The sequence below is a fragment of the Marmota marmota genome, unplaced genomic scaffold, assembly GCF_001458135.2.
Source record: "Marmota marmota marmota unplaced genomic scaffold, marMar, whole genome shotgun sequence".
Lineage (NCBI taxonomy): Eukaryota > Metazoa > Chordata > Mammalia > Rodentia > Sciuridae > Marmota > Marmota marmota.
Genome location: NW_026000019.1, coordinates 27,621,171 through 27,643,676, shown reverse-complemented (window position 1 = coordinate 27,643,676; position 22,506 = coordinate 27,621,171). Strand labels below are relative to the sequence as shown.

The window sequence follows — 22,506 nt, the reverse complement described above, 5'->3', positions numbered from 1 at the left end:
GGAAAAGGTAAAATAAAGCAACAAAAATTACTTTTCAAACATATTATTTAATTAGTATTTTTATTTATTTGGGGGATTTTATTAATTTCTTTTTTTTTAACCAAATTGCCTTTAAGAAACTAACCCAGGCACCCAGGTACCATTAACAGAATGGCACCCAGAAAGATGTTCCTTATAGATAACCAGCAAATGGTAAAGGAGAAGGAGACGGACACCCAACACTGGTTAATTGGCAGTAGCAATGTCAGCAACACGCAAGGTCAAGAGTAAGGCCCGACAGAAAGGGAGCCATCCTGATGGATATACATTGCATGAGCAGGCTCCAGGATAAATGATTGGATGTCCATATCTCCATTCCATCTAATGCATTCATGGTCTGAGACTACAGATGGATCCTGAGTATTTCACAGGAAGAGACACCAAGAGCAAGACAAGCCAAGTCTACAGGCTCAAGTACAGAAGCCAGAAATGCTTATTACAAAATCAAAATCCATGAAGAACCGACCAGAAGCCATGTAAGGTTAACAGCCAAGAACTGTGACCAGCCAGCATCGTTGGAGCACACCTGAGTACATCGTGTTGGCTCAAAGGTGGAGCCAAAATTCAACCAATGCACATCAGCAAGCCTATCTGTGTCGCTCAGAGCCGGCATCTGTTGTTGCTCATGCTACACCTATAGGCAGATATCTCTGGCACACTCCTATTTTAAAGACTAGGGTTATTAAGGGCACAAAGTCAAGACATAAAGGAAATGTTTTAATCCTTGATTTAATGTCCTTATAATCCAAAACAGCCAACTGAGATGTGCTGTGAGATGCGCCTTGAAGGTGTGCCCAAGGTGTGATAATGGCATAAAGGGTTAGCGTGTCTTCCTCTGTTCTGGGGCATTAGGAGTGGCTGCTCCGAGGAGGTGTCTAGGAGTCACCATTGAAAGAGATTCAAGGCCTGCCTGGTGGATGGAGAAAGGAATCGGGAAGAGGATCTTACAGGCAGAGCAGCAGTGGGGAGGAAAGACACTCATGCTCTGTCAATTATTGGTCTGGTTAAGAAGGGGCAAATCTCTCTCCAGCAGGTTTGGAAAGTGGAGTGATGAAAATATGAGTTTAATTTTTAGGTTTTGGGTGGTTTTATTTTATTTTTACCTTTATAAATTTGCAAGAGAGAGAACAAATATTAAAAGGTGCTTAATATATAAATCTATAAAAATAATCATAAAGTATACTTCTATATTACCAACAGCACTAAAACATAGAGTATTTCATAGAAAAATGTAGTTCTCGGGCTGGGGCTGTAGCTCAGTGGCAGAGCGCTCACCTAGCATGTGCGAGGCCCTGGGTTTGATCCTCAGCACCACAAAAAAATAAATTAAATAAAGGTACTGTGTACAACTACAACTAAAAAATAAATATTAAAAAAATGTAGTTCTCCACTATCACAAAACTAAATATGGATTATACATGGAAATGGTTAAGTTATTAATTAGACTGTTAAATACTTAAAGAATTGAGTTTGTAAACCAGAGTCCTAATGATATACTGCCTTGGAGCTCATTTTTTTATTATATCATTTTTTTATATACTATTGAATTAGTTTACACACACCAGATGGGTTTTTTCGGCAAATAAAAAAGGACCTAGGACGATCATGTTGGTGTCATGTTGGTTTGGTCTTTCTTTCTTTTTCTCTTTATTCTTTCTTTTTTTAATACTGGGACTTAAACGCAGAGGCACTTTCCCACTGAGCTATACACCCAGTCCTTTTTTTATTTTTTATTGTGAGATAGAATCTCACTAAGGTACAGAGGCTGGCTTTGAACTTGCAATTGGTTTGGTTTGACCAGGGACAGGACAAGAGCCCCCTTACCCTGAGCAGAGGCAAATGTGGCAGTTTACAGGAGTAGATGAGGTAGGCTAATATTGGGGAATCCTTGTTGGGGCTGGAGGTAAGAATCCCTAATTTATGATCCTGTTTTCTGAGAGAAGAAGGTGGTCAGCAGATAGAGGCTATGATGGTGAACGTGGGCCCTGAAAAGATGGTAAAGGCTTGGAATCACCTTTTGGGGAATGGAAGAAGCCATGGATTAGAAACAAGAATTCCAGGACCTTGAGAGCACAGCTCAGGTTGGAGACTGTGACTCCATATCTGCTCTTTGATATTGAACTTCTTCCTGAAGCTCTCCACAATCCAGCATAGGAATAAGAAAGATGGCTGGACTGAGCTTCTGTGAATGGACTAGAAGGTGAAGGGGGGCCAGAATGGCAGATGTTATGAAAAGGAAAGTGTCAGAACTCATGTAAAAAAACACCTCAGTCCCTGTCCCAGAGAGGTGTACATGCCAAGTGAGGACACAGGAAATACCAGTAGGAAAAGATAACTCTAAGACAAGTTCTCATGTGTCTGAAGGGAAGGATAACGGGAGCCAGCATTGAGTGTCGGTTGCTCATGGTCGAGAAGGTCTCAGGGCCACAGCCACTGCCGTTGCTACTGCTCAGCAGCCTTGGGGGGCCTTTTCCGGTGGCTAGGAAAGGAAGAGTTAAAATAGAAACTCTGCAGAGAAAGGGCAGGGGACCCAGGTGATGAACTTTAGTACAGCCTCCGGAAGAAGTGGCCTCAAATATAGAGGACTGTCAAGGAGACCATCTGACTCGCAGGGAGTCCCATTCGGCCCTGCAGCCTGATTCAAGCTGGAGCCAACATCAGCGCAGCTTCCTACAACCTGGACCTGCTGAGCAGAGGAAGATGTGAGGCCTGAGGCCCCCAGAGAAAAAGCAAAGGAAGGTCTCAGAGAGAATATAGCTTCCACCAGCCAACACGAGGATGTTGAGGTTTTCTCAGCTTGAGCCTGTGCTACTAGGCTTGGGGGAAAGGAAACAGAGGTGGTCCCTGCTGTGGTCTAAGTGAATAGGGCCCAGTGAGATCCCCAAAGTGCAGGGCTGGGACAGCCCTAGTCAAGCCAAACTCAAAATCACAAAGTATCCTCCACAGCCTGCAGCCCGCTTCTCTCTTCCTCTCAACTTAGCTTCAGACTGACCATATAACTGCTCTTCTCAGGCAAAGGAACTCCCTCCCCTCTATCAAAATGGGCCTATCCCAGGGCCCCGATAACTGAATTGTCTCCTCTATGATAGAGAACTATCTTTCTCCAAGGTAACTATTGCGTTTGCCTTCCAAACCCTGTGTTTTCTTTGCTTTTGTTTAGTATTCCTCTGCTTAGATTGTTCTACTTTGTTCTTAACACCTAGACACTCTTCCCCCAAGGCCAATCCCTGGGGTCCCTATCTGAAGGACTCACCATCTTCTCAGCTGCCATTTCACTCAGAAGGGATCCTGCCTGTCAGAGACACTTAGCATTTTCTATCTTCCTGTATAGCTGTTATTGTGCACACCTATTTTCCTCTGTCTGAAAGAAATTCTTATGGGTAGAATTAACATGTTTCTTCTGCTTCCTCACAAAAGCTTGCACAATTCTTGGAGCATTGTTAGAGCTTCATGAATCTGTTTAATTCATTCAAGAGTGACTCTCACCAGGCACAGTGATACACACCTGAAATCCCAATGGATTGGAAGGCTGAGGCAGGAGAATCGAGTGTTCAAAGCCAGCCTCAACAACTTAGCAAGACCCTGTCCCTAAAAAAAAATATAAAAAGACTGGGGATGTAGCTCAGTGGTTGCCCCATGTTCAATCCCCAGTACCAAAAAAAAAAAAAAAAGAGTGACTCTTCATTTAACTCCCCAAAGTGACTGTAATATAGGAATTTCACACAGAATATTAGGGAGGCCTTATAGGCACCACATCCCTGCAATTTCACTCCCCACTCACAGGCCCTCAGAATAAAGAAACAGTAGCCCTCAAGTAACATGAAATCCCCACACACAGCTTGATTTAACCACTTTAGAAAATAGTGTGACAGCATTTGCTGTGTGGTAAGTATGTTCCCATACCCCACAATTCTACCCTGGAAATATACCCAACAGATATGCCTGTATAAAAAGCTTGTAGCAGCATCATTATATAGCAAAAAAAAATGGAAACAACCCAAATGCTCATCAATGATAGAATGGATAAACTATGATACAGTCATATAATGAAACACTATGCCACCATGAAAATGATCAGTTACAACATAGAGAATTTCACAAGATATTGACCAAAAGAAGCTAGGCATGAGAATGCATACCAAGTGATTTCACTTATAGCTGGGTAAAACTAACCTATGATGTTAAAAGTCAGAACAGTGGTTTTATTTGTAGAAGAGGAAGTAGGTAATAGAAAGAACACATGATAGTTCCAAGGGTATGTCCATTTAACAATAACTCCCTGAGATGTACATTTATAATTTTTGTGCTTTTCTGTACATATCTTGCACCCTAATAGGAAAGGTTTCTGTAGAGATTGGTGGCACGTCCTATAATTCCAACCAATTGAGAGGCTAAGGCAGGAGGATCACAAGTTCGAGGCCAGCCTGGGCAACTTAGTGAGATCCTGTCTCAAAATAAAAATAAAAAGGGCTAGGAGTACATCTCAGTGGTAGAGATCCCCTGGGTTCAATCCCCACTACTGCAAAAATAAATAAATAATAGGGTTTGTTTATAAAGACAATAGCCAGGTTACCCCTACAGTGATTTCTACGGCTGAATTCCCTTCAGGATAGTGCTGCAGCCAGGTTTCTATGTCTTCTAATCTCTCTTCTAGCTATTTGCATCATTCTTACTTTGAGAGGAGGTGCGTCGAGGAAGAGATAACTAAAAATGACTCCAGCCTTCTACAGCCGACCTGGATCCCAAACAGAACAGCCCCAATTAGAGAGCACTCCTTTAGAAGGGAAAGTTTTCACATGATCTACATAAATAGCTGGCAATCCTCAGAGATAATTGGAAAGACACTATCCCTACTCTTTTTTCTCCAGCATATCTTCTCACCCTATACCCAAAGTACCTCAGGATTCACAGTCTCCATCCCATCCCTTCGGATTTCCTTAGAATGAACAACTAAAACTTAAATTTAGGGACCAAATGAATGTTAGGGCCCAGGCTCACTCCTGTGGGCAGTGATTTGAAGGTTCCTGCTCCCCTACATATCTGACCCCAAAATCATTCCAGTCTGCCTCTAAGATGCCTGTAAATAATTCATGTATTCACTCAATAAACATGCTTTGAGCACCTACTAAGTTGGGCCCCATGCTCTGCCCTGATCACAGCTGTAATTTTTCTATTCATTCTGGTGACAGAATGTAGATTCCATGAACAAAGGAGCTATGGACTTATTGAGCACTGAATTCTCAATGCCTAGCCCAGAGGCTGGTACAGAGCCACTCAAAACGTACTCAAGGAAGGAAGGGGAATAGAGAGGGTGCTGTTGTCATGGAAATAAATATTTATTGAAGGTCTTGCTTGTGTCTAGATGGTGAGGGTACAGCATGAACAATGCACAAAATCCCCTGATCTCAAGTTTTGCATCCTACCAGGCTGAATAAATAAGTAAACAGTGTAGTCTATAAGATGGAGATGGGAATTATGGAGAAAAATTAAGTGGAGCAAGAGATAAGGGGTTGCAATATAGTATCATGGATGAGGAAGGCCTCATCAAGAAGACAGTATTTGAGCAAAAGCATGAGAAAAAGGAACAAGTTCAGGGCCAAAGAGGAAGCAGCATACCAGAAAGAGAAAGTTGTGGATACAGAGCCTTCGCAAAAGTTTTCCTAAGATTTCCCTTTCTCACAAAGCAAAAGCCATGCATTTTCCAATGACCTAGGTGACCTATGTGATCGGGGCCACCTCCCCTTCCTCTCTCTCTTGCTCACCTCATTCCAGGTGATCACATAAGGTCTGGATTCTAATCTCCCAAAAGGACACAGCCCCGAGTCTATGGCAGCCCTCACCCCATGTCAAGCTGAGGATCCTTACCTTGGCCGTGATGCCCCTTGAGGAGCAAGAGATGCAGGAGGGTGACAGCTAGCCCCAACATCCCCAAAGGGGCCCCTCGCTCCCTCCGACACTCAGCTGTGCACGGGCTTCACTGTCACCAGTCAGCAGGAGAAGGAAGGGGAGAAGTGCCTGGCTGCCTGTCCAGCCACAATTTCCTCAACTCAAGGCTGTTCGCTTCTGCTGTGAGTTGATGAAGCCACTGAAAAAGTCCCAGCCCCCAGATCTGCTCTGAAAGTTCCCACAAGCTAAGCTCGCGAAGTTTGCCTCAAATGGGCAGGTGCTCAGAGTTTGCTGTGACTCACAAAACCAGTTTCAAAATCTTATCCCTTGCTCTGCTCCAGTCCAGCCGCTTCATTCAAAAGGCAGAGGCCCCGGAAATGTCCCTTCATCCTAGTGGTGGTATGCAGAGACCAACAGGGGGCCCGAACAGCCATCATCCCAGCCTGTGCCAGTCCAACAGATATTGTGGAGATGAAGGGGAAAGATTTGGGGGAGGATGTGGGCTGAGCAGCAGAGCCCTGGATAACTTGAAGGAGAGAAGGAGTAGCTGGGGTGACACAGGAAAGGACCTAAGCTTTGGGGACAAAAGAAAAATCTGACAGGCTCAGGGATCCTATGTAGTTTGATACCCAAGTTTAAGAACGTGCAAATTATATTTGTTTCAGAAAAATCTGCTTTTGCTCCAAGTGTCCCATCAATACCTCTGTATTCCTTCCCTTTCTCTTTTTTCTACTTTCCTTTAGTAGTTCTTTCTTCTTCCTCTTGCTTTCCCTGGAAGCACCTGGACTTATTTTTATTCCCCTCCCCATCCCCATAGTGATTCCAGCCTCCACAAGACCAGGCATCTTTGGATTTTGGGGGGCTTTTATGGAGAGATGGGGACAGTGATATCCTATCTCCCCCTTAGGGTTTGCTTCAAGGCCATACTCTAAGATTAATGCCCCTTTTCTTCTTCCTTCCCCTTAGAAACAAACCCGTTCAGTCCTCCCCCTCCCCAAGTCCTCCTTTCTATTTTTTTTTTTTTTCATCCTTTGATTCTTTTCCAGTCGCCCTGTTGGAAGCTGGGCAGAGGGGAGGCAGACTGAGACCCTCCGTTGCCAACGGAAGCAGCCATGGTGCTCTGGACAGAGCACTGGATTTGGAATAAAAAATTTGGACTTGAGGCTCAGTTCTGCATTTACACCTGTGTGATATTAGCCCACTTACTTTCTGGGTCTTCAGAATCACCATATTTGGTTCTCCTTCTTCACAAAATGGTTTTCAGCATCAAATTAACAACTATACCTGAGACTTTTTATGTAAAACTGGTGCAATAATCTGAATGTTTGTATCCCTTAAAAATTCCTATCCAGAGATCGAATCACCGTTGGGATGGTATTAGGAGGTGGAGTCTTGGGGGAGGTGATTAGGTCTTAAGAGATAGCCTTCTTCAATAGGATTAATGCCCTTATAAATGAGGCTCCAGGGATCTCACTTGTTCTTTCTTCCACATGAGGACACAGCAAGAAGCCAGCAGTGTATATCCCAGAAAGGATCCCTCACCAGAACCCAACCACACTGGCCCTCTGATCTTGGACTTACCCGTCTCCAGAACTATGAGAAATACATCATGTTGTTGTTGTTGTTGTTGTTGTTTATTTTTGAGGTGCTGGGGATAGAACTCAAGACCCGCCCATGCTTGGCAAGTGCTCTACCACTGAGCTACAATCCCAGCCCTAAATTCATGTTATTTATAAGCTGCCCAGTTTGTGGTATTTTCTTTGAGCAGCCCAAACAGCCTTGCTTAACACAGGCCTGCATAGCTTTTTCTATTTAATCATCTACTGGTTATTATCTCTTCCCAAGGGACAACCCTCAACCCAAGGAAGTTTCCTCAGAGTTGATTTGGAAAATTCTCTTGATATGGAGAAATGATACTAAAGACATGATGAAGGTCAATTTCCTTGCATGACAGTGGAAGGTAAGGTCCGACTATTGGAAGCCACTAATAAACAACATGAATTAGGAATCTGCTTCACCAATCCTGACCCCAACTCTACCTCCATCCTCCCCTCCAAGCAGGTGGAAGACCCACCCTCCCCTGGAAACTGAACTGGGAGCAGCTGTACCACTTTCCCATACTTACTTCCCAGGTCTCTGGAAGTGTGGGGCAGGGGACTCAAATGGAGCATTTAAAGGTCAGCAGCCATCTAGGAACCACAGGTAAACCAACCCCTGCCCTCTCATCCTTCTTTTTCCCAAACCATGCTCTCACCATGTTACGGTGAATAAAGATCATTTCAGTAAATCCCATTTCTGATGCAACTACAAAGTTTCCAAGTCCCAAAGACCACCTATCTCTAAGATGATTTGCAACTTTGAGGTCCCCAAGACCACCTTCGGGTTATTTTTTTTTTCCTTTGAGGTTATTAATTTGGCAGAAAGACCCACAGAACTCACTAAAAGCTGTTTACAGCTGGCTCCAGTTTAATACAGTGAAAAATACAGATGAAAAGTAACCGAGGGAAGAGAAACCTAAGGCAGGGCTCAGGAGAGTTTCAAACAAAGGAGCAGTGCTCAGAACTTCCAGATGTCCTGTCCTAGAGAAGTCGTAAAGACTGCACTTACTCCTCTCAGAAATTATGTGTGAAAATACATACGGGTTATTGCTAACCAGGAAAGCTTCTAAAGTTATGGTATCTAAAGTTTCTATACCTGGTCATATACACATGGTCTCTCCACCTGCGTGACTGACCTTAGTCTCTGGCCCTATCAAGAGGCTAAGCTGAGGCTATTTGGACCAAAACCGCCACCATAAACCACGTTGTTAACATAGACTATCTGGCATGGTCCAAGATCCCCAGTAAATTAAAATACTCTTATCAAGCAGGACATTCCAAGGTTTAGAGATCACCTCTCAGGAGCCAAGGGCAAAGGCCAGGCCTCTGGGCAAGAGGAATCCTTTACTACACACCTTTATAGACAAAATTATGACAGTCAAACATGAACCTTTCAAAATGGGCTCAACTGGTTTTATTGGCCCATACTTAATGTTCAACAAGTCATTCAAAAATTTAGCAAGTAATTTCTGTGATACTGGACACTAAACAAGAACTCACTCCTTTTGTTTCTAGCCATCTGAATATATCTGTTTCTGTTTGAAAGAAATGTGTGTATTAGTCCATTTCCTAGCTAACTTTATAAATAAAAGAGGTTTACTTAGCTCATGGTTCTGGCGATTTCAAAGCAAGGCACCAACATTGGCTTGGCTCTGGTGAGGATTTCATGGCAGATGGTGAATGGTGAAAGAACTTCACAATACCAGGAGCACCTGTAGGCGCAACTGACCACATTTAAAACAAACAGGAAGCCAATGACTGATTCAGGAACCAGGCTCTCTTATAACAACCCATTCTCATAAGAGTCGAGAGGTCCCATGGAGATACCTTAATTCCTTCTGAGCATAGTTTTCCCAATGACCTAGGGACTTCCCACTAGGCTCTACTACTTGAAAGTCCCACTACTTCTCACCCCACTAGGGATCAAGCTCCTGACACAAGAACCCTTGGGGATCTTATTCAAACTAGATCCAAACCACCACACCATGGCTAAGCTTTTAACAAGCAAGCCCAATTCTTTTCAGGTCTGTTTCTCAAAAGGGCTAGAAAACTGTTTCCCCTTCTTTGTGTATTTATCTCCCTTGGGCTTTCACTTGTCAGAAGGGAATTAGCCAATTGTTACTTACTTACTGGTTGTAATGAGATTTAGATTCAGATTAAAGATGAGGGATGCAATATTCTCATAAAGAAGAGGAGAGAGAAAGTCTGTTAAAAAAAAAAAAAACACATAAGACATCAAATAATCTGGTGGAACTGCATCTAAATCAACAACTCAGGAGGAGGAGCCAAGGAGTACAATCTACATCAGAGCTCCTCTCAGAATTTCCATATAATGAGGAACTTGTTCCCTGTATGAAGAAATAACTCTGAAGATTCAGAGAATTGAATCTCTCTCCCTGATGCTATATATGGTATAAGAAATGGGACCAATCTCTACTTGGTGGAACAAGATGTTTCCATAGAAAAATTCAATGAAAGAGTTTTCCCAAATTGCAGTTCATTGTATCAGTGAATTGCCCTATACAATTGAAAGGTAATTAAATACAATTTATCTTATATGTTTGTATCTTTGATTCCATTGTATGAACAAGAATCTGATCTAGTAACAAATTATATTGCAGATTTTAATGTTTGACATATTAATGTATCAGAGTGTTTTGTTTAGAAAAGAAAGGGCTAGGGATATAGCTCAACATAAAGTGCTTGTCTCTCATGCACAGGCCCTAGGTTCAATTCCCAGCACCACAGAGAGAGAGAGAGAGAGAGAGAGAGAGAGAAAGAGAGAAAGAAAGAAAGAAAGAAAGAAAGAAAGAAAGAAAGAAAGAAAGAAAGAAAGAAAGAAAGAAAGAAAGAAAGAAAGAGAAGGCCTAATGTGGGTTGTGGCTCAGCAGTTGAGCGCTCACCAACCACGGTCGAGGCCCTGAGTTCGATCCTCAGCACCACATAAAAATAAACAAATTAATTAAAGATATTATATCAAATTATAACTAAAAAATAAATATTTTTTAAAAAAGAAAAGAAAACATAATGTGTAATGACTTCTAGGTGACCTGCCCAACATAAGAGCTGGCTGCCATGGTGCACACATTTAATCCCAGTACCTGGGAGGCTGAAGCAGGAGAATGGCAAGTTCAAGGCCAGCCTCACCAACTTAGTGAGGCTCTCAAAATAAAAGGGTTGGTGGTATCTCAATGACAGAGTACTTGCCTAGCATACACAAGGCTCTGGATTCATCACCCAATACTGCTAAATAAATAAATACAGAAGAATGAAATTGAGGGCTTTTGGGGGAATGAGGTTTGTTTTGTTTGTTTATTTGTTTTTTTTTGTTTGTTTGTTTGTTTTTTGTACCAGGCATTGAACCCAGGAGCACTTAACCACTGAGCCACATCCCCAGCCCTTTTTACTTTTTATTTTGAGATAGGGTCTCACTAAGTTGCTTAGGGCCTCACTAAATTGCTAAGGCTGGCTTGAACTTGTGACCTTCCTGCCTCAGCCTCCCAAGCCACTGGGATTATAGGCAGGCACCAGTGCCCTATCCAAAATTGAGGTTTAATGGTAATATTTATAACCAAACGTTCTCTTTAAATTTTCCATTGTGCTACACCAGCACCCCTAAAAATAAGTACATGTGATCAAAGTTTACTATCATGATCAGACAGAAAAATCAGGTTAAGTCATCATTTTAATGATATGTATTTGCAATGGACCATAACTGATATTGTTTTCACAGGACAAAACTTCACTCTGGAGGATTTCATTCTGTTCCATGTTGCTGTTTATCTGTCACATAGAATCCACAACAGAGCTGACATTTTCCCTGCTTCTGTGCAGCTCAATCTACCACATGGGTTGCATGTGACTATTTACCAGGCCCAAGCCCACAAAAGATAAAAGAGATTAGATCCAACTTCCTTTTCTCTAAGAGTTCTCCTTCCTCTTTCCCCCATTCCTTCCCCTATCCCACCTTCCTACATGACTCTGAAGTTCTTTCTTGTTTTCTAGCATATCCTCTCTAGTTGCCTCTAAGAGTGTCCCTTGGCACATCTGTGTGCTTCTTTCTTGTGAGAACAGGGTTGACCTGCCTTGACCACTCTTGACCTCCCCTTCCTGCCTTCCATTCCAGCCAGAGCCATCCAGCACATGCACAGACAATTAAATGCGCTGTGACAGAAAGTTAGAGACACACAGCAGAGACTTTTGATGCCTTGTGTTTTATTTCTGGAACTCCTTCCCAGACTGTATATCAAAAGCCAACTTCGGCATCTTGGGTTCTAGAAATTTTATTCCTATTCCTTTCCACCAGTCCCAACAACACCATCTGTATCTCTCACATCTAGCCTTTTCCTTCATTCTAAATGCATCAATTCCTCCTGCACTGTCTCTTTTGCTCTTCGATTGTCAGATGTTTAAAAACTGGCTGTTTTCATGACTGCAGTCCAGTTGCCAATTCTACATGCACATTCTTTCTTTTAGTCCAGTAGAGACCGTCACGTTTCTTGCCTCCTTTTTTGTACATATATAGTGACACAACATACACTTATGTTTCAAAAGCAATTTTCTTTTTTTTTTTTTGTTTACTGATGGATCTTTATTTTATTTATTTATATATGTGGTGCTGAGAATCAAACCCAGTGCCTCACACATGCTAGGCAAGCGCTCTGTCACTGAGACACAACCCCAGCCCTCAAAAGCAATTTTCTAAGCACTTGATTTTAATAATTAAAGTCTTCCACCCTAAATGGGAAGGACAAGTTGGAATCCCATCAGCCGGAACTTAAATACTGATTTCATTGGTGGTGCTTTATTTTTGTTTTTGTTTTTCAGTACTGGAGATTGAACCCAGGGCTTCGTGGTTGCTAGGCAAGCACTCCATACCCCAGCCCTTTTTAATTTTATTTTGAGACAGGGTCTTACTAAGTTTCTGAGGCTGGCCTCAAACTTGTGATCCTCCTGCCTCAGCGTCCAAAGTAACTGGACTCAGACATGTGCAACCAAGCCCAGTTTAAATACTGTTGATAAAATAGCATAATAGATACACAGTGCTTAATGAAACATAAGGCGACTTAACAGTTCTTCTAGCATCTCAACAATTATGGATTTTTCCAAGATTGAGTTTTGTATTTGCCTCATAAAGAGTGAATGTTCTGGGATTCTGCCCAGAGGAAACTGTGTGGAGAAACACTGCAAGAGAATCATGGAATCATGGTCTTTGTAGTTATTTCCCCATTCTCTAGGGAATTTTCTATAGGATTCTTTATTAACTCACTGTGGTAGTCAGTTTGTAATTGCTGTAACAAATGCCTGTGTTTAACAACTTAAAGGAGGAAAGGTTTATTTTGGCTCAGTGTCAGAAGTCTCCATCTCTGATCACCTGACCTTATCACTTTGGGCCTGTTGTGAGGCAGAACATCAGAGCAAGAAGTGTGTGGTGGAGGGAAACCGCTCTCATCATAACAGCCAGGAAGCAAAGGGAGAAAGAGGAATGGGCCAGGGCCCCCATGCCCCTCCAAGGGCATACCCCCAATAGCCTAACTTCCTTCCACCAAGTTCACCTCCTGAAGCTCCACCACCTCCCAGTAGCTCTATCAGAGGAGGACCAAGCCTTAAACACGCGAGCCTTTGGGGCACATTTGATAACCAAACTACACTACTCACCGCCTTAGAATTTCAAGGTAACCTAAGAAAGAAGGTTTGTCAGTCTTTCACCCTCCTTTTCAACTTTCATATGATCCCATGAGCATTTCAAGTTTTCTTTAAACGTATCTGGCATATTCATTTCTAAGAGTTTTTTTTTTTCCATTTCTAAAAGTTTTATCCAAACTTGCTTCTCTGAATCATCAAAATCATGAGGAACTTAGAATTAAGTTCTCTGATTACCAAAAATTTTCACAGTAAACCTCAGCTCAGCTGGGTTATTTTAGGTAAATTAAAAATTAAAATTTTATTTCATCCACTGATAAATGTGACATTGTATAGCTACTTCAAAGGTAGGTTCTACTCCATGAGGTACTTGGAATTAGAAGTATAAACCACAGATTAAAACAATTTGTTCCCTCTGACCTTTTTAAACCTACAATGTCCTTTGAAATACTAAAATTTCTATGTGCCCCTGAATACTGTTATTAGAATAGTATAGTGCTAATTCTGTTAGGCCTTTTAATGTCAGAAAAAATCACTAGGTGTTGATAAAGTGATGATAGAACTTCATGATTCTACAGGGGAAATGTGCTTAGCACTTAGTATCCTTCTTGAAGAAAACCCTGTAAACCTCAACTATTTTCTAGCGAAATATCCTGTGCACAAAAACTATTACCAAATAACCCAGACCAGAACATCTTTACTATTTCCTAATACTGTGCTAATCATAAAAGGAAAGACAGGAAAATTTTGTAACATTGAGAACTTCTGTTCCTCAAAGGATGCCATCAATGAAGTAGATGAAGCCAGGTGCCGTGGCATACACCTGTGATCCCAGCTACGTAGGAGTCTGAAGCAGAAGGATCACAAGTTTAAGGCCAACCTCTGCAACTTAGAAAGACTCTGTCTCAAAATAAAATAGAAAGGGGCTGGGGATAGAGCTCAGAAGTGGAACACTCCAGGCTCTGATCCCCAGTACTGAAAAAACTAAATAAATAAAGTAAAAAATGCACAGTGAAAAAAACATTTTTCCACACACATAACCAACAAATGATTAATATCGATTAATACTAATTAATTAATAAAGACTTTCTATTAATCAGTCAATAAGATGAGAAACATGGCAGAGGTTGTGTCTCAATGCTAGAGCACTTGCTTAACATATGTGAGGCACTGGGTTCAGTTCTCAGCACCACATATAAAGAAATAAAAATAAAGGTCCATCAACAACTAAAACAATTTTAAAAAACAAAATAAAATGAAAAACAGATAAATAATCTAATAGAAAAAATTTCAGAAGTATGAATGGGAGTTATACAGAAAAAGAAACATATAAACCCAATAAATGTGAAGAAATAGTCAATATCACTAGTAATGGGGAAATGCAAATCAAGAACATTTAATTAGAAAAAATAAAAAATACTGGTAATAACAAGTACTTAGAGAATATGGATCGATTGGATCAGTTATATATTGCAGATGGAAGTGTAAATTGGTACAATTTGTTGGAAACAAATTGATATTATCTTGTAAAGTCAAATATTCATAAAGCTAATGATCTAAAAATTTAACTTCTAACTATATACCTTTATACCCAAAAGAAATTTTAGCATACATTGTTATGGTCTGGATATGAGGTGTTCTCTGAAAACTTATGGTAAGATTATGAGATCTATAATCTAATCAGTGGATTGATCCATTTGATAGGTTAATTGATCCATTTGATAGGTTAATTGATCCATTTGATAGGTTAATAACTATCATACTCAGTGGTAACTGTATGCAAGTAGAATTTGGCTGAGGAAGTAGGTCACTAGGGGCATGCCTTTGGGGTATATATCTTGACCCCAGGCTCCTTGTGCATTCTCTCTCTCTCTCCCCCCCCTCCCCCACCTGTCTCTCTTCCCCTCTCTCTACCTCTCCCTCTCCCTCTCCCTCTCCCAATTGCTGGCTGCTGTGAACTTGACATCTTTCCTCTTCCAGGTCCTCTGTCATGATGCTCTGCATCACTCAGGCTCAGAAGAACAGAGCCAACCAACTATGGATTGAACCTCTGAAACTGTGAATCCAAATCAATTTCTCTTCCTCTAAGATGTTCTTGTCAGATTTCAGTCATAGCAACAAAAAGCTACACCTAGAAACACACACAATGATGCTTATAGAAGTATGGTGCTTAATTTAAAAAAGCAAAACCACTAGATTCAAAATGAATGCCCAATAATTGGATAATAGAAAAACAAATCATGATAAATTCATACATGGAATTGCAATAGCAATGAAAGTGAATGGGTGACTTTGCCACAGCATTAGAGGTCATAGGGAAATGTCATAGGGAAAAAGTATGCCCCAGAAAACAACATGCAACATAATAGCAGTTTTATATAATTCAAAAACAAAGAAATTTAAAAATACATTTATTCAATATGTTACATACTTGTGTTGATAAAAGTAACTTAAGCAACAAAACAATAAACACAAATTGGCATTATGGCAACACCTGAGGGGGAAGTGAGGTGGAGTGACGCAAAGGAGCACTGGGGTAGGGGTAGGTGACTGATAACATTAAAGTTCTTGGGTTATGTCACGGGTTATAAGTATCTATTGCATTATAAGGGAAAGGAAGAGGAGGCAGAGACAAGAGGACCACAAGTTCAAAGCCGGCCTCAGCAACTTGACAAGGCCCTAAACAACTCAGCAAGACCCAGTCACAAAATTAAATAAATAAATAGGGCTGGGGATGTAGCTGAGTGGTTAAGGACCCCTGGGTTCAATCCCCAATTTCAAGGAGGAAATATTTGTGTTTCGGCTCATGGTTTCAGAGGTTTCAGTTCATGGTCAGTTGGCTTGATCACTTTGGGCCTGTAGCGAGGCAGAACATTATGGCAGGGAATGTGTGGTAGGGCAAAGCTGCTCACATCATTATGGCCTGAAAACAGGCAGAAAGAGATGGAGGGAGGGGAGAGAATGTGACTGGTGCCCCAACATCTCCTTTGCAGGCGTGCTACCGATGTTGTGATTTCCTCCCTATCTCCTAAAAGTTCCATCTCTTCCAATAGTGCCACAGGCTGAGAACCGAGCATTTTATACATGAGCCTTTAGGGAACACTTCCGATTAAAACTACAGCAATTGGCTTGATGGTAGGTTTATAGGCAAGGTAGAAACTAATAGTAGAAAAACAGCACTCCATATGATACAGCAGTGAAACAAGTTCAAACCAGTAACTGTGGGAACTTGGAAGTACATACCATACCTAGTTCACTTGAATCCTAAGGAGAGACATCAGAGAAGCAGAATATTCACCGGGTGTCACCCGTCTTCAATGGCCTTTGGTAATATATTACAAAAGAGATGCCCACAGGGGGAAAAGATGATCTGTTTTGCAAGTAGGAATGAAAGAAGTAACTGAGTCAGTGTCTTTGACAATAAATATATGGAAATTTTTCATTAGTAGATGACCTTCAATAACGACACACAACACACTACACACACACACACACACACACACACACACACACATACGAATCTAGCTGCTGGGGGAACTGGGAAATATTGTTCCTACTCTATATATTAAACTTCTACAATCTGACTTCCGAAATTTTTTCAAACAAAATAGATTTCAAAATTATCTTCTAGATGGAATAATATTTCAGAAATTCAATTTTTGAAGATGCCATGTGGCTTGATTCTCTGCAGAATATTGATTCTAACATTTGATCATTGAGGAATAGATAACCAAAGGGTATATCCAGTAACTGCCACCAAAAAGACATGTAATTACTGGATTAGACTTCTAGAAGTCCTGAAACCAGGATCTGGTGGGAGGAGTGATTGCAATATAGGTTTGCCATGGGTTGATATTCTGGAATAGAGTACCATTAAGTTCCAAAATACCAGTATTTGAGGGACAATAACATATTTTTAGTGCTTTTGAAAAAATATGAAATCTGAATCTTACTATCTATCCAGAGAGGTGTATTCTGCATTAAAATTTTATATCAAACAAAAATATACTCCTTTTTAAAAATGTTCATCATATCCATCCATTGTTTTAAAACCTCTGATAATATGTTGGTAACTTAGCTTTGAAAAAACAGCACGTGTACTGGAGTTCTGAAAGTTTGTTTTATGGTCACAACATCCTAGTAGCAAACCCAGATTTTAGCTTGCTGTGGTCTATTCCAGCAATTCTCTTTTAAAAAAAAAAATCTTACATATTAGAATATTCTTTTCTCATGTACATTCATCTGAGCATAATGTGCAATTCATTTCCTTGATACTTTAAAAATAAAAAAATATATATTTTACCTGAGCAAACAGGAAACCAACTTTTCCTAAGAATTATAAAAGACAAATAAATCTTTTAGGGCTGAGGTACAAAAACTCTCCCCAGAAAGTTTGCGAAGCACAAGATCCTTATTTAGCAGAGAGCTTTCAGTTCCAGGAAGTAACCATGAGCTGCCTGTAACTGATAGCTGTCTGGTAAATGGGGACTCTGTGGAAGGAGGCACCAGGGCCTGATCTGGGTTGGTAATGAATTCAACCCATTCATCTACTGACAGACACCCAGACTGGTTCCATAGTTTGGCTATTGTGAATTGTGCTGCTATAAACACAGACATGCATGTATTGCTACAGTATGCTGACTTTAATTCTTCAGGGTAAATACTGAGGAGTGGTACAGCTGGGTCATATAACACGGTTCCATGCCTAGTCTGTTGAGGAACCTCCATATTGACTTAGAGATTTGCATAGTGGTTATACTAATTTACAATCCCACCGAAACTGTAAAAGTGTTCCTTTTTCTCTACGTCCTCTCCAGCATTTATTATTTTTTAAACTATGAGTCACTTCCTTATAGTGAGTAGTTCAGTAGAGCACAGCTAACGCAGTTATGGAGATATTCCTAGAACTACCGTTCTGAGAAAATTTCATGTTCCTTAGCTGTTGGAAGGACTCTAGAAAATGAGAATCTGAAGTTGTTGGAATTGGGCATAGCTTTACTCACATTTTTTCACATTTTTATGGCAGTAAAATGCACAAAACAAAATTTACTATCATGACCATTTTTTTAATTTTTTATGTTTTAATTAATTGTACATGACAGTAGAATGTATTTATGCACTTTGATATATCATACATAGATGGGATATAATTTCTCATTTTTCTGAGTATGTGTTGCAGAATAATATTGGTCATGTAGTCACATATATACACACAGTAATAATGTCTGTTTCATTCTACTATCTTTCCTATCCCCACATCCCCTCCTCTCCCCTCCCATCACTTCCCTCTGCCTAATCTAAGGTAACACTATTCTTCCCTAGTGTCCCCCCCATACCTTATTGTGAATTAACACCCACATGTTAGAGAAGACATTCTGCCTTTGGTTTTGGGGGTTGGCTTATTTCTCTTAGCATAATATTCTCCAACTCCAACCATTACTGCCAAATCCCATAATTTTACTCTTCTTTAAAGCTAAGTAATATTCCATTGAGTATACATACCACATTTTCCTTATCCATTCATCTATTGAGGGATACCTAGATTGGTTCCATAGTCTAGCTATAGTGGATTGAGCTGCTAAAACATTGATGTGGCTGTATCAGTATAGCATGCTGATTTTAAGTCCTTTGGATATAAACCAAGGAGTGGGATAGCTGGGTCAAATGATGGTTCCATTCCCAATTTTCTGAGGAATCTCCATACTGCTTTCCATAGTGGTTGCACCAATTTGCAGACCCATGAGCAATGTATGAGTGTACATTTTTCACCACATCCTCTCTAACATTTATGGTTGCCTGTATTCTTAGTGACTGCCATTCTGACAGGAGTGAGATGAAATCTTAGAGTTGTTTTGATTTGCATTTCTCTAATTGCTAGAGATGTTGAACACTTTTTCATATATTTGTTGATCAATTGTATCTCTTCTGTGAAGGGTCTGTTCAGTTCCTTAGCCCATTTATTAATTAGGTTATTTGTTTCTTGTTGGTTTTTTTTTTTTTTTGGTGTTAAGTTTTTTTAGTTCTTTATATATCATAGAGATGAATGCTTTATCGGAGGTGCATGTGGTAAAGATTTTCTCCCAAACTGTAGGCTCTCTCCTCACTTTATTGTTTCCTTTGCAGAAAAGAAGCTTTTTAATTTGAATCCATCCCATTTATTAATTCTTGATTTTACTTCTTGCGCTTTAGGAGTCTTGTTAAGGAAGTCAGATCCTAGGCCAAAGTGGTGAAGATTTGGGTCTATTTTTTCTTCTGTTAGGCATAGGGTCTCCATTCTAGTGCCTAAGTCTTTGATCCACTTTGAGTTGATTTTTGTGCAGGGTGAGAGATAGAGGTTAAATTTCGTTTTGCTACACATGGATTTCCAGTTTTGCCAGCACTGCTTGTTGAATAGGCTATCTTCTCTCCAGTGAATGTTTTTGGCACCTTTGTCTAGTATGAGACAACCATAGTTATGTGGGTTTGTCTCTGTGTCCTCTATTCTGTACCATTGGTCTACGTGTCTATTTTGGTGCCCATACCTTGCCATTTTTATTCCCATAGCTCTGTAGTATCGTGTAAGGTCTGGTATTGTGATGCCTCCGGCTTCGCTTTTCTTCTTTTTAAGCATGTAGTTCAGTGGCATGACATTCATACTGCTGCACCACGGTCACTGCCATCCATTCCCTGAGCCCTTTTCACCTTGCCAAGCTGAAACTCTGTACACATCTGTCATGGTTTAAATATTAGGTTTTCCCCCCAAAAGCTCATGTGTGAGACAATGCAAGAAGGTTTAGAGGTAAATGATTGGGTTGGGAGAGCCTTAACCTAGAACTGAGTGGTGACTGGAGGCTGGAGGAGGTAGATCATCAAGGGTGTGCCTTTGAGGAATGAATTTTGTCCTTGCTGAGCAAAGCGCTCTCTCTCTCTCTCTCTCTCTCTCTCTCTCTCTCTCTCTCTCTCTCTCGCTCTCCCCTCTCTCTGCTTCTTAGTGGCCATGTTCTGAGTCACTTTCCTCAACCACTTTTTCTGCCGTGATGTTCTGCCTCACCTCAGGCCCTGAGGAATAGTCAGCCATCTGTGGACTAAGAACTCTAAAGACATGAGCCCCAAATAAACTTTTCTTCCTCTAAAATTGTTATTGTTTGGTTACAGCAACCAAAAGGCTGACTAAAACACCACTAAATAATAAATCCCCATTCCCCTCTCTCCCAACCCCGGTCAACGATTCTATTTTTGTCTCCACAGATTTAACTATAGGTACCTCAGAAAGTGAAATCATACAGGATTCATCTTTTTCTAACTGGCTTATTTCACTCAGTTTAATGTTCTTAATATTCATCTATGTTGTATTTTGTCTCAGAATTTTTTTTTAATTTTTTTTAATTGTAGATGGACAAATACCTTTTATTTTATTTGTTTATTTTTATGAGGTACCAGGGATCGAACCCAGTGCCTCACACATGCTGGGCAAGCACTCCACCACTGAGCCACAACCCCAGCCCCTGTATCAGAACTTTATTCCTTTTGAAAGATGGATAATTTTTCATTGTATTTATAGACCACATTTTGCTTAAGTGAACATATATGTTGCTTTCATGTTTTAACTGTTCTGAATAATGATGCTCTGAACATGGATGAACAAATGACTCTCAAGAATCTGCTTTTAATTCTGTTGAATATATACATAAGTGGAATTATGAATTGCATGGTATTCTATATTTAATTTTTTTGCTGTTCTTCCCAGGATTGAACCCAGGAGTGCTTAACCAACGAGCCACATCGCCAGATCTTTTTTTTTTTAATTATTAGTTGCTCAAGACAATACAGTGATCTTTATTATTATTATTATTTATTTAGAGACAGGGTCTCACTAAGTTCCTAAAGTACTGAGGCTGGCTTTGAACTTGTGAGCCTCCTACCTCAGCCTCTTGAGCTGCTGGGATTACATGTATGTGCCACTGCACCCAGATCTTTAATTTTGTGTGTGTGTGTATGTGTGTGCGTGTGTAGTTCCAGGAATTAAACCCAGACTTTACTACTGAGCTACATCCCCAGCCCTTTTGTTTTTTATTTTAGGACAGAGTCTTTTGAGTTGTCCAAACTGGCCTTGAACTTGAGATCCTCCTGTCTCTGCCTCCTAGTTGCTGAGAATACAGGCTTGCTCCACCATGCTTGGTCTATGTGTAATTTGGGGGAAACCTCCAAACTCTTTTCCACAACACTTTCCCACAACACAAGGATTCCAACGTCTCCACATCCTGGCCAATATTTGTTATTTTCTGCTTTTTTGTTTTGTTTTGTTTGTTTTAATAGTAGCCATCCTAATGGGTATGAAGTGGTGTCTCATTAGAGTTTTGGTGTGTCTTTCCCTAATGATTAGTGATGCTTAGCACCTTTTCAGGAGCTTATTGGCCACTTGTATTTCTTCTTTGGAGAAATGTCTATTTGAGTCTTTTGCCCATTTTTGAATTGAGTTGTTTGAAGTTGTATTGTTGAATTTTAGGAGTTCTCTTTAAATTCTGGATATTGGTCACTTACCAGTCATATGATTTGCAAATATTTTTCCCATTCTATGATTGTTTTTACTCTGTTGATAGTGCTTTTTGGATTGTATATATTTGGTGAGGGGTAGGAAGGATACTAGGGATTGAACCCAGGGACACTTTGCCACTGAGCAATACCCTCAGACATTTTTATTTTTTATTTTGAGACAGGGTCTCAGTAAGTTGCTGAGACTGGCCTCAAACTTGTGGTCCTCCTGCCTCAGCCTCCCCAGTTGCTGGGATCACAGGTACGTGGCACCACACGCTGCTAGATGATCAGAATTTTTAATTCTCATGAAGGCTAATCTGTCCACTCTTTCATTTGTTGACTGTGCTATTGGTGTCTGAGAAATCATTGCCAAATTCACTACTATGAAGACTTTGACCTGTTTTGATCTAAGAGTTTTATAGTTCTAGGTCTGAAATTTAGGTTATGGATCCATTTTTGAGCTAGTTTTTGTGTGCAGTGTTAGGTAGGGTCCAGCTTCATTCTTTTGCATGTGGATATCTAGTTTTTCCCATTGAGTGGACCTGACAAACTTGTTCCAAATCATTTGACCATAATGTGAGGGCTAATTTCTGAGCTCTCTAGTTGATTCCATTAGTCTCTGTGCCTGCCTTTATGCCAGTAGCATACTGTTTTGATCACTGTAGCTTTGTAGAAAACAGCATGGTATTGGTACCAAAACAGGCAGGTGGACCAATGGTACAGAATAGAGGACACAGAGACCAATCCACAAAACTACAACTATCTTATATTTGATAAAGGGGCTAAAAGCATGCAATGGAGGAAGGATAGCATCTTCAACAAATGG

General features: G+C 40.5%; 2 protein-coding genes across 4 annotated transcripts in view; both read right to left on the bottom strand.

Moving 5' to 3' along the window:
• Window positions 1-6,241, bottom strand: part of Cd244 (CD244 molecule) — a 29,856-nt gene extending 23,615 nt beyond the window's left edge. The window contains exon 1 of one of the 3 annotated variants that reach the window (XM_015491991.2): window positions 5,905-6,241. In XM_015491991.2, coding sequence (XP_015347477.2) covers window positions 5,905-5,965 — 61 coding nt within the window. In that variant the 5' untranslated portion in view covers window positions 5,966-6,241. The remainder of the gene's footprint in view (window positions 1-5,904) is intronic. The other 2 variants (XM_048810176.1, XM_015491992.2) reach the window with 2 other exon arrangements.
• Window positions 6,242-6,245: 4 nt separating this feature from the next.
• The window catches only part of LOC125618757 (intelectin-1a-like), a 22,089-nt gene continuing 5,828 nt past the window's right edge, over window positions 6,246-22,506 (bottom strand). The window contains exon 5 of the mRNA XM_048810231.1: window positions 6,246-6,315. Within this exon, the coding sequence (XP_048666188.1) occupies window positions 6,246-6,315 (70 nt within the window). The remainder of the gene's footprint in view (window positions 6,316-22,506) is intronic.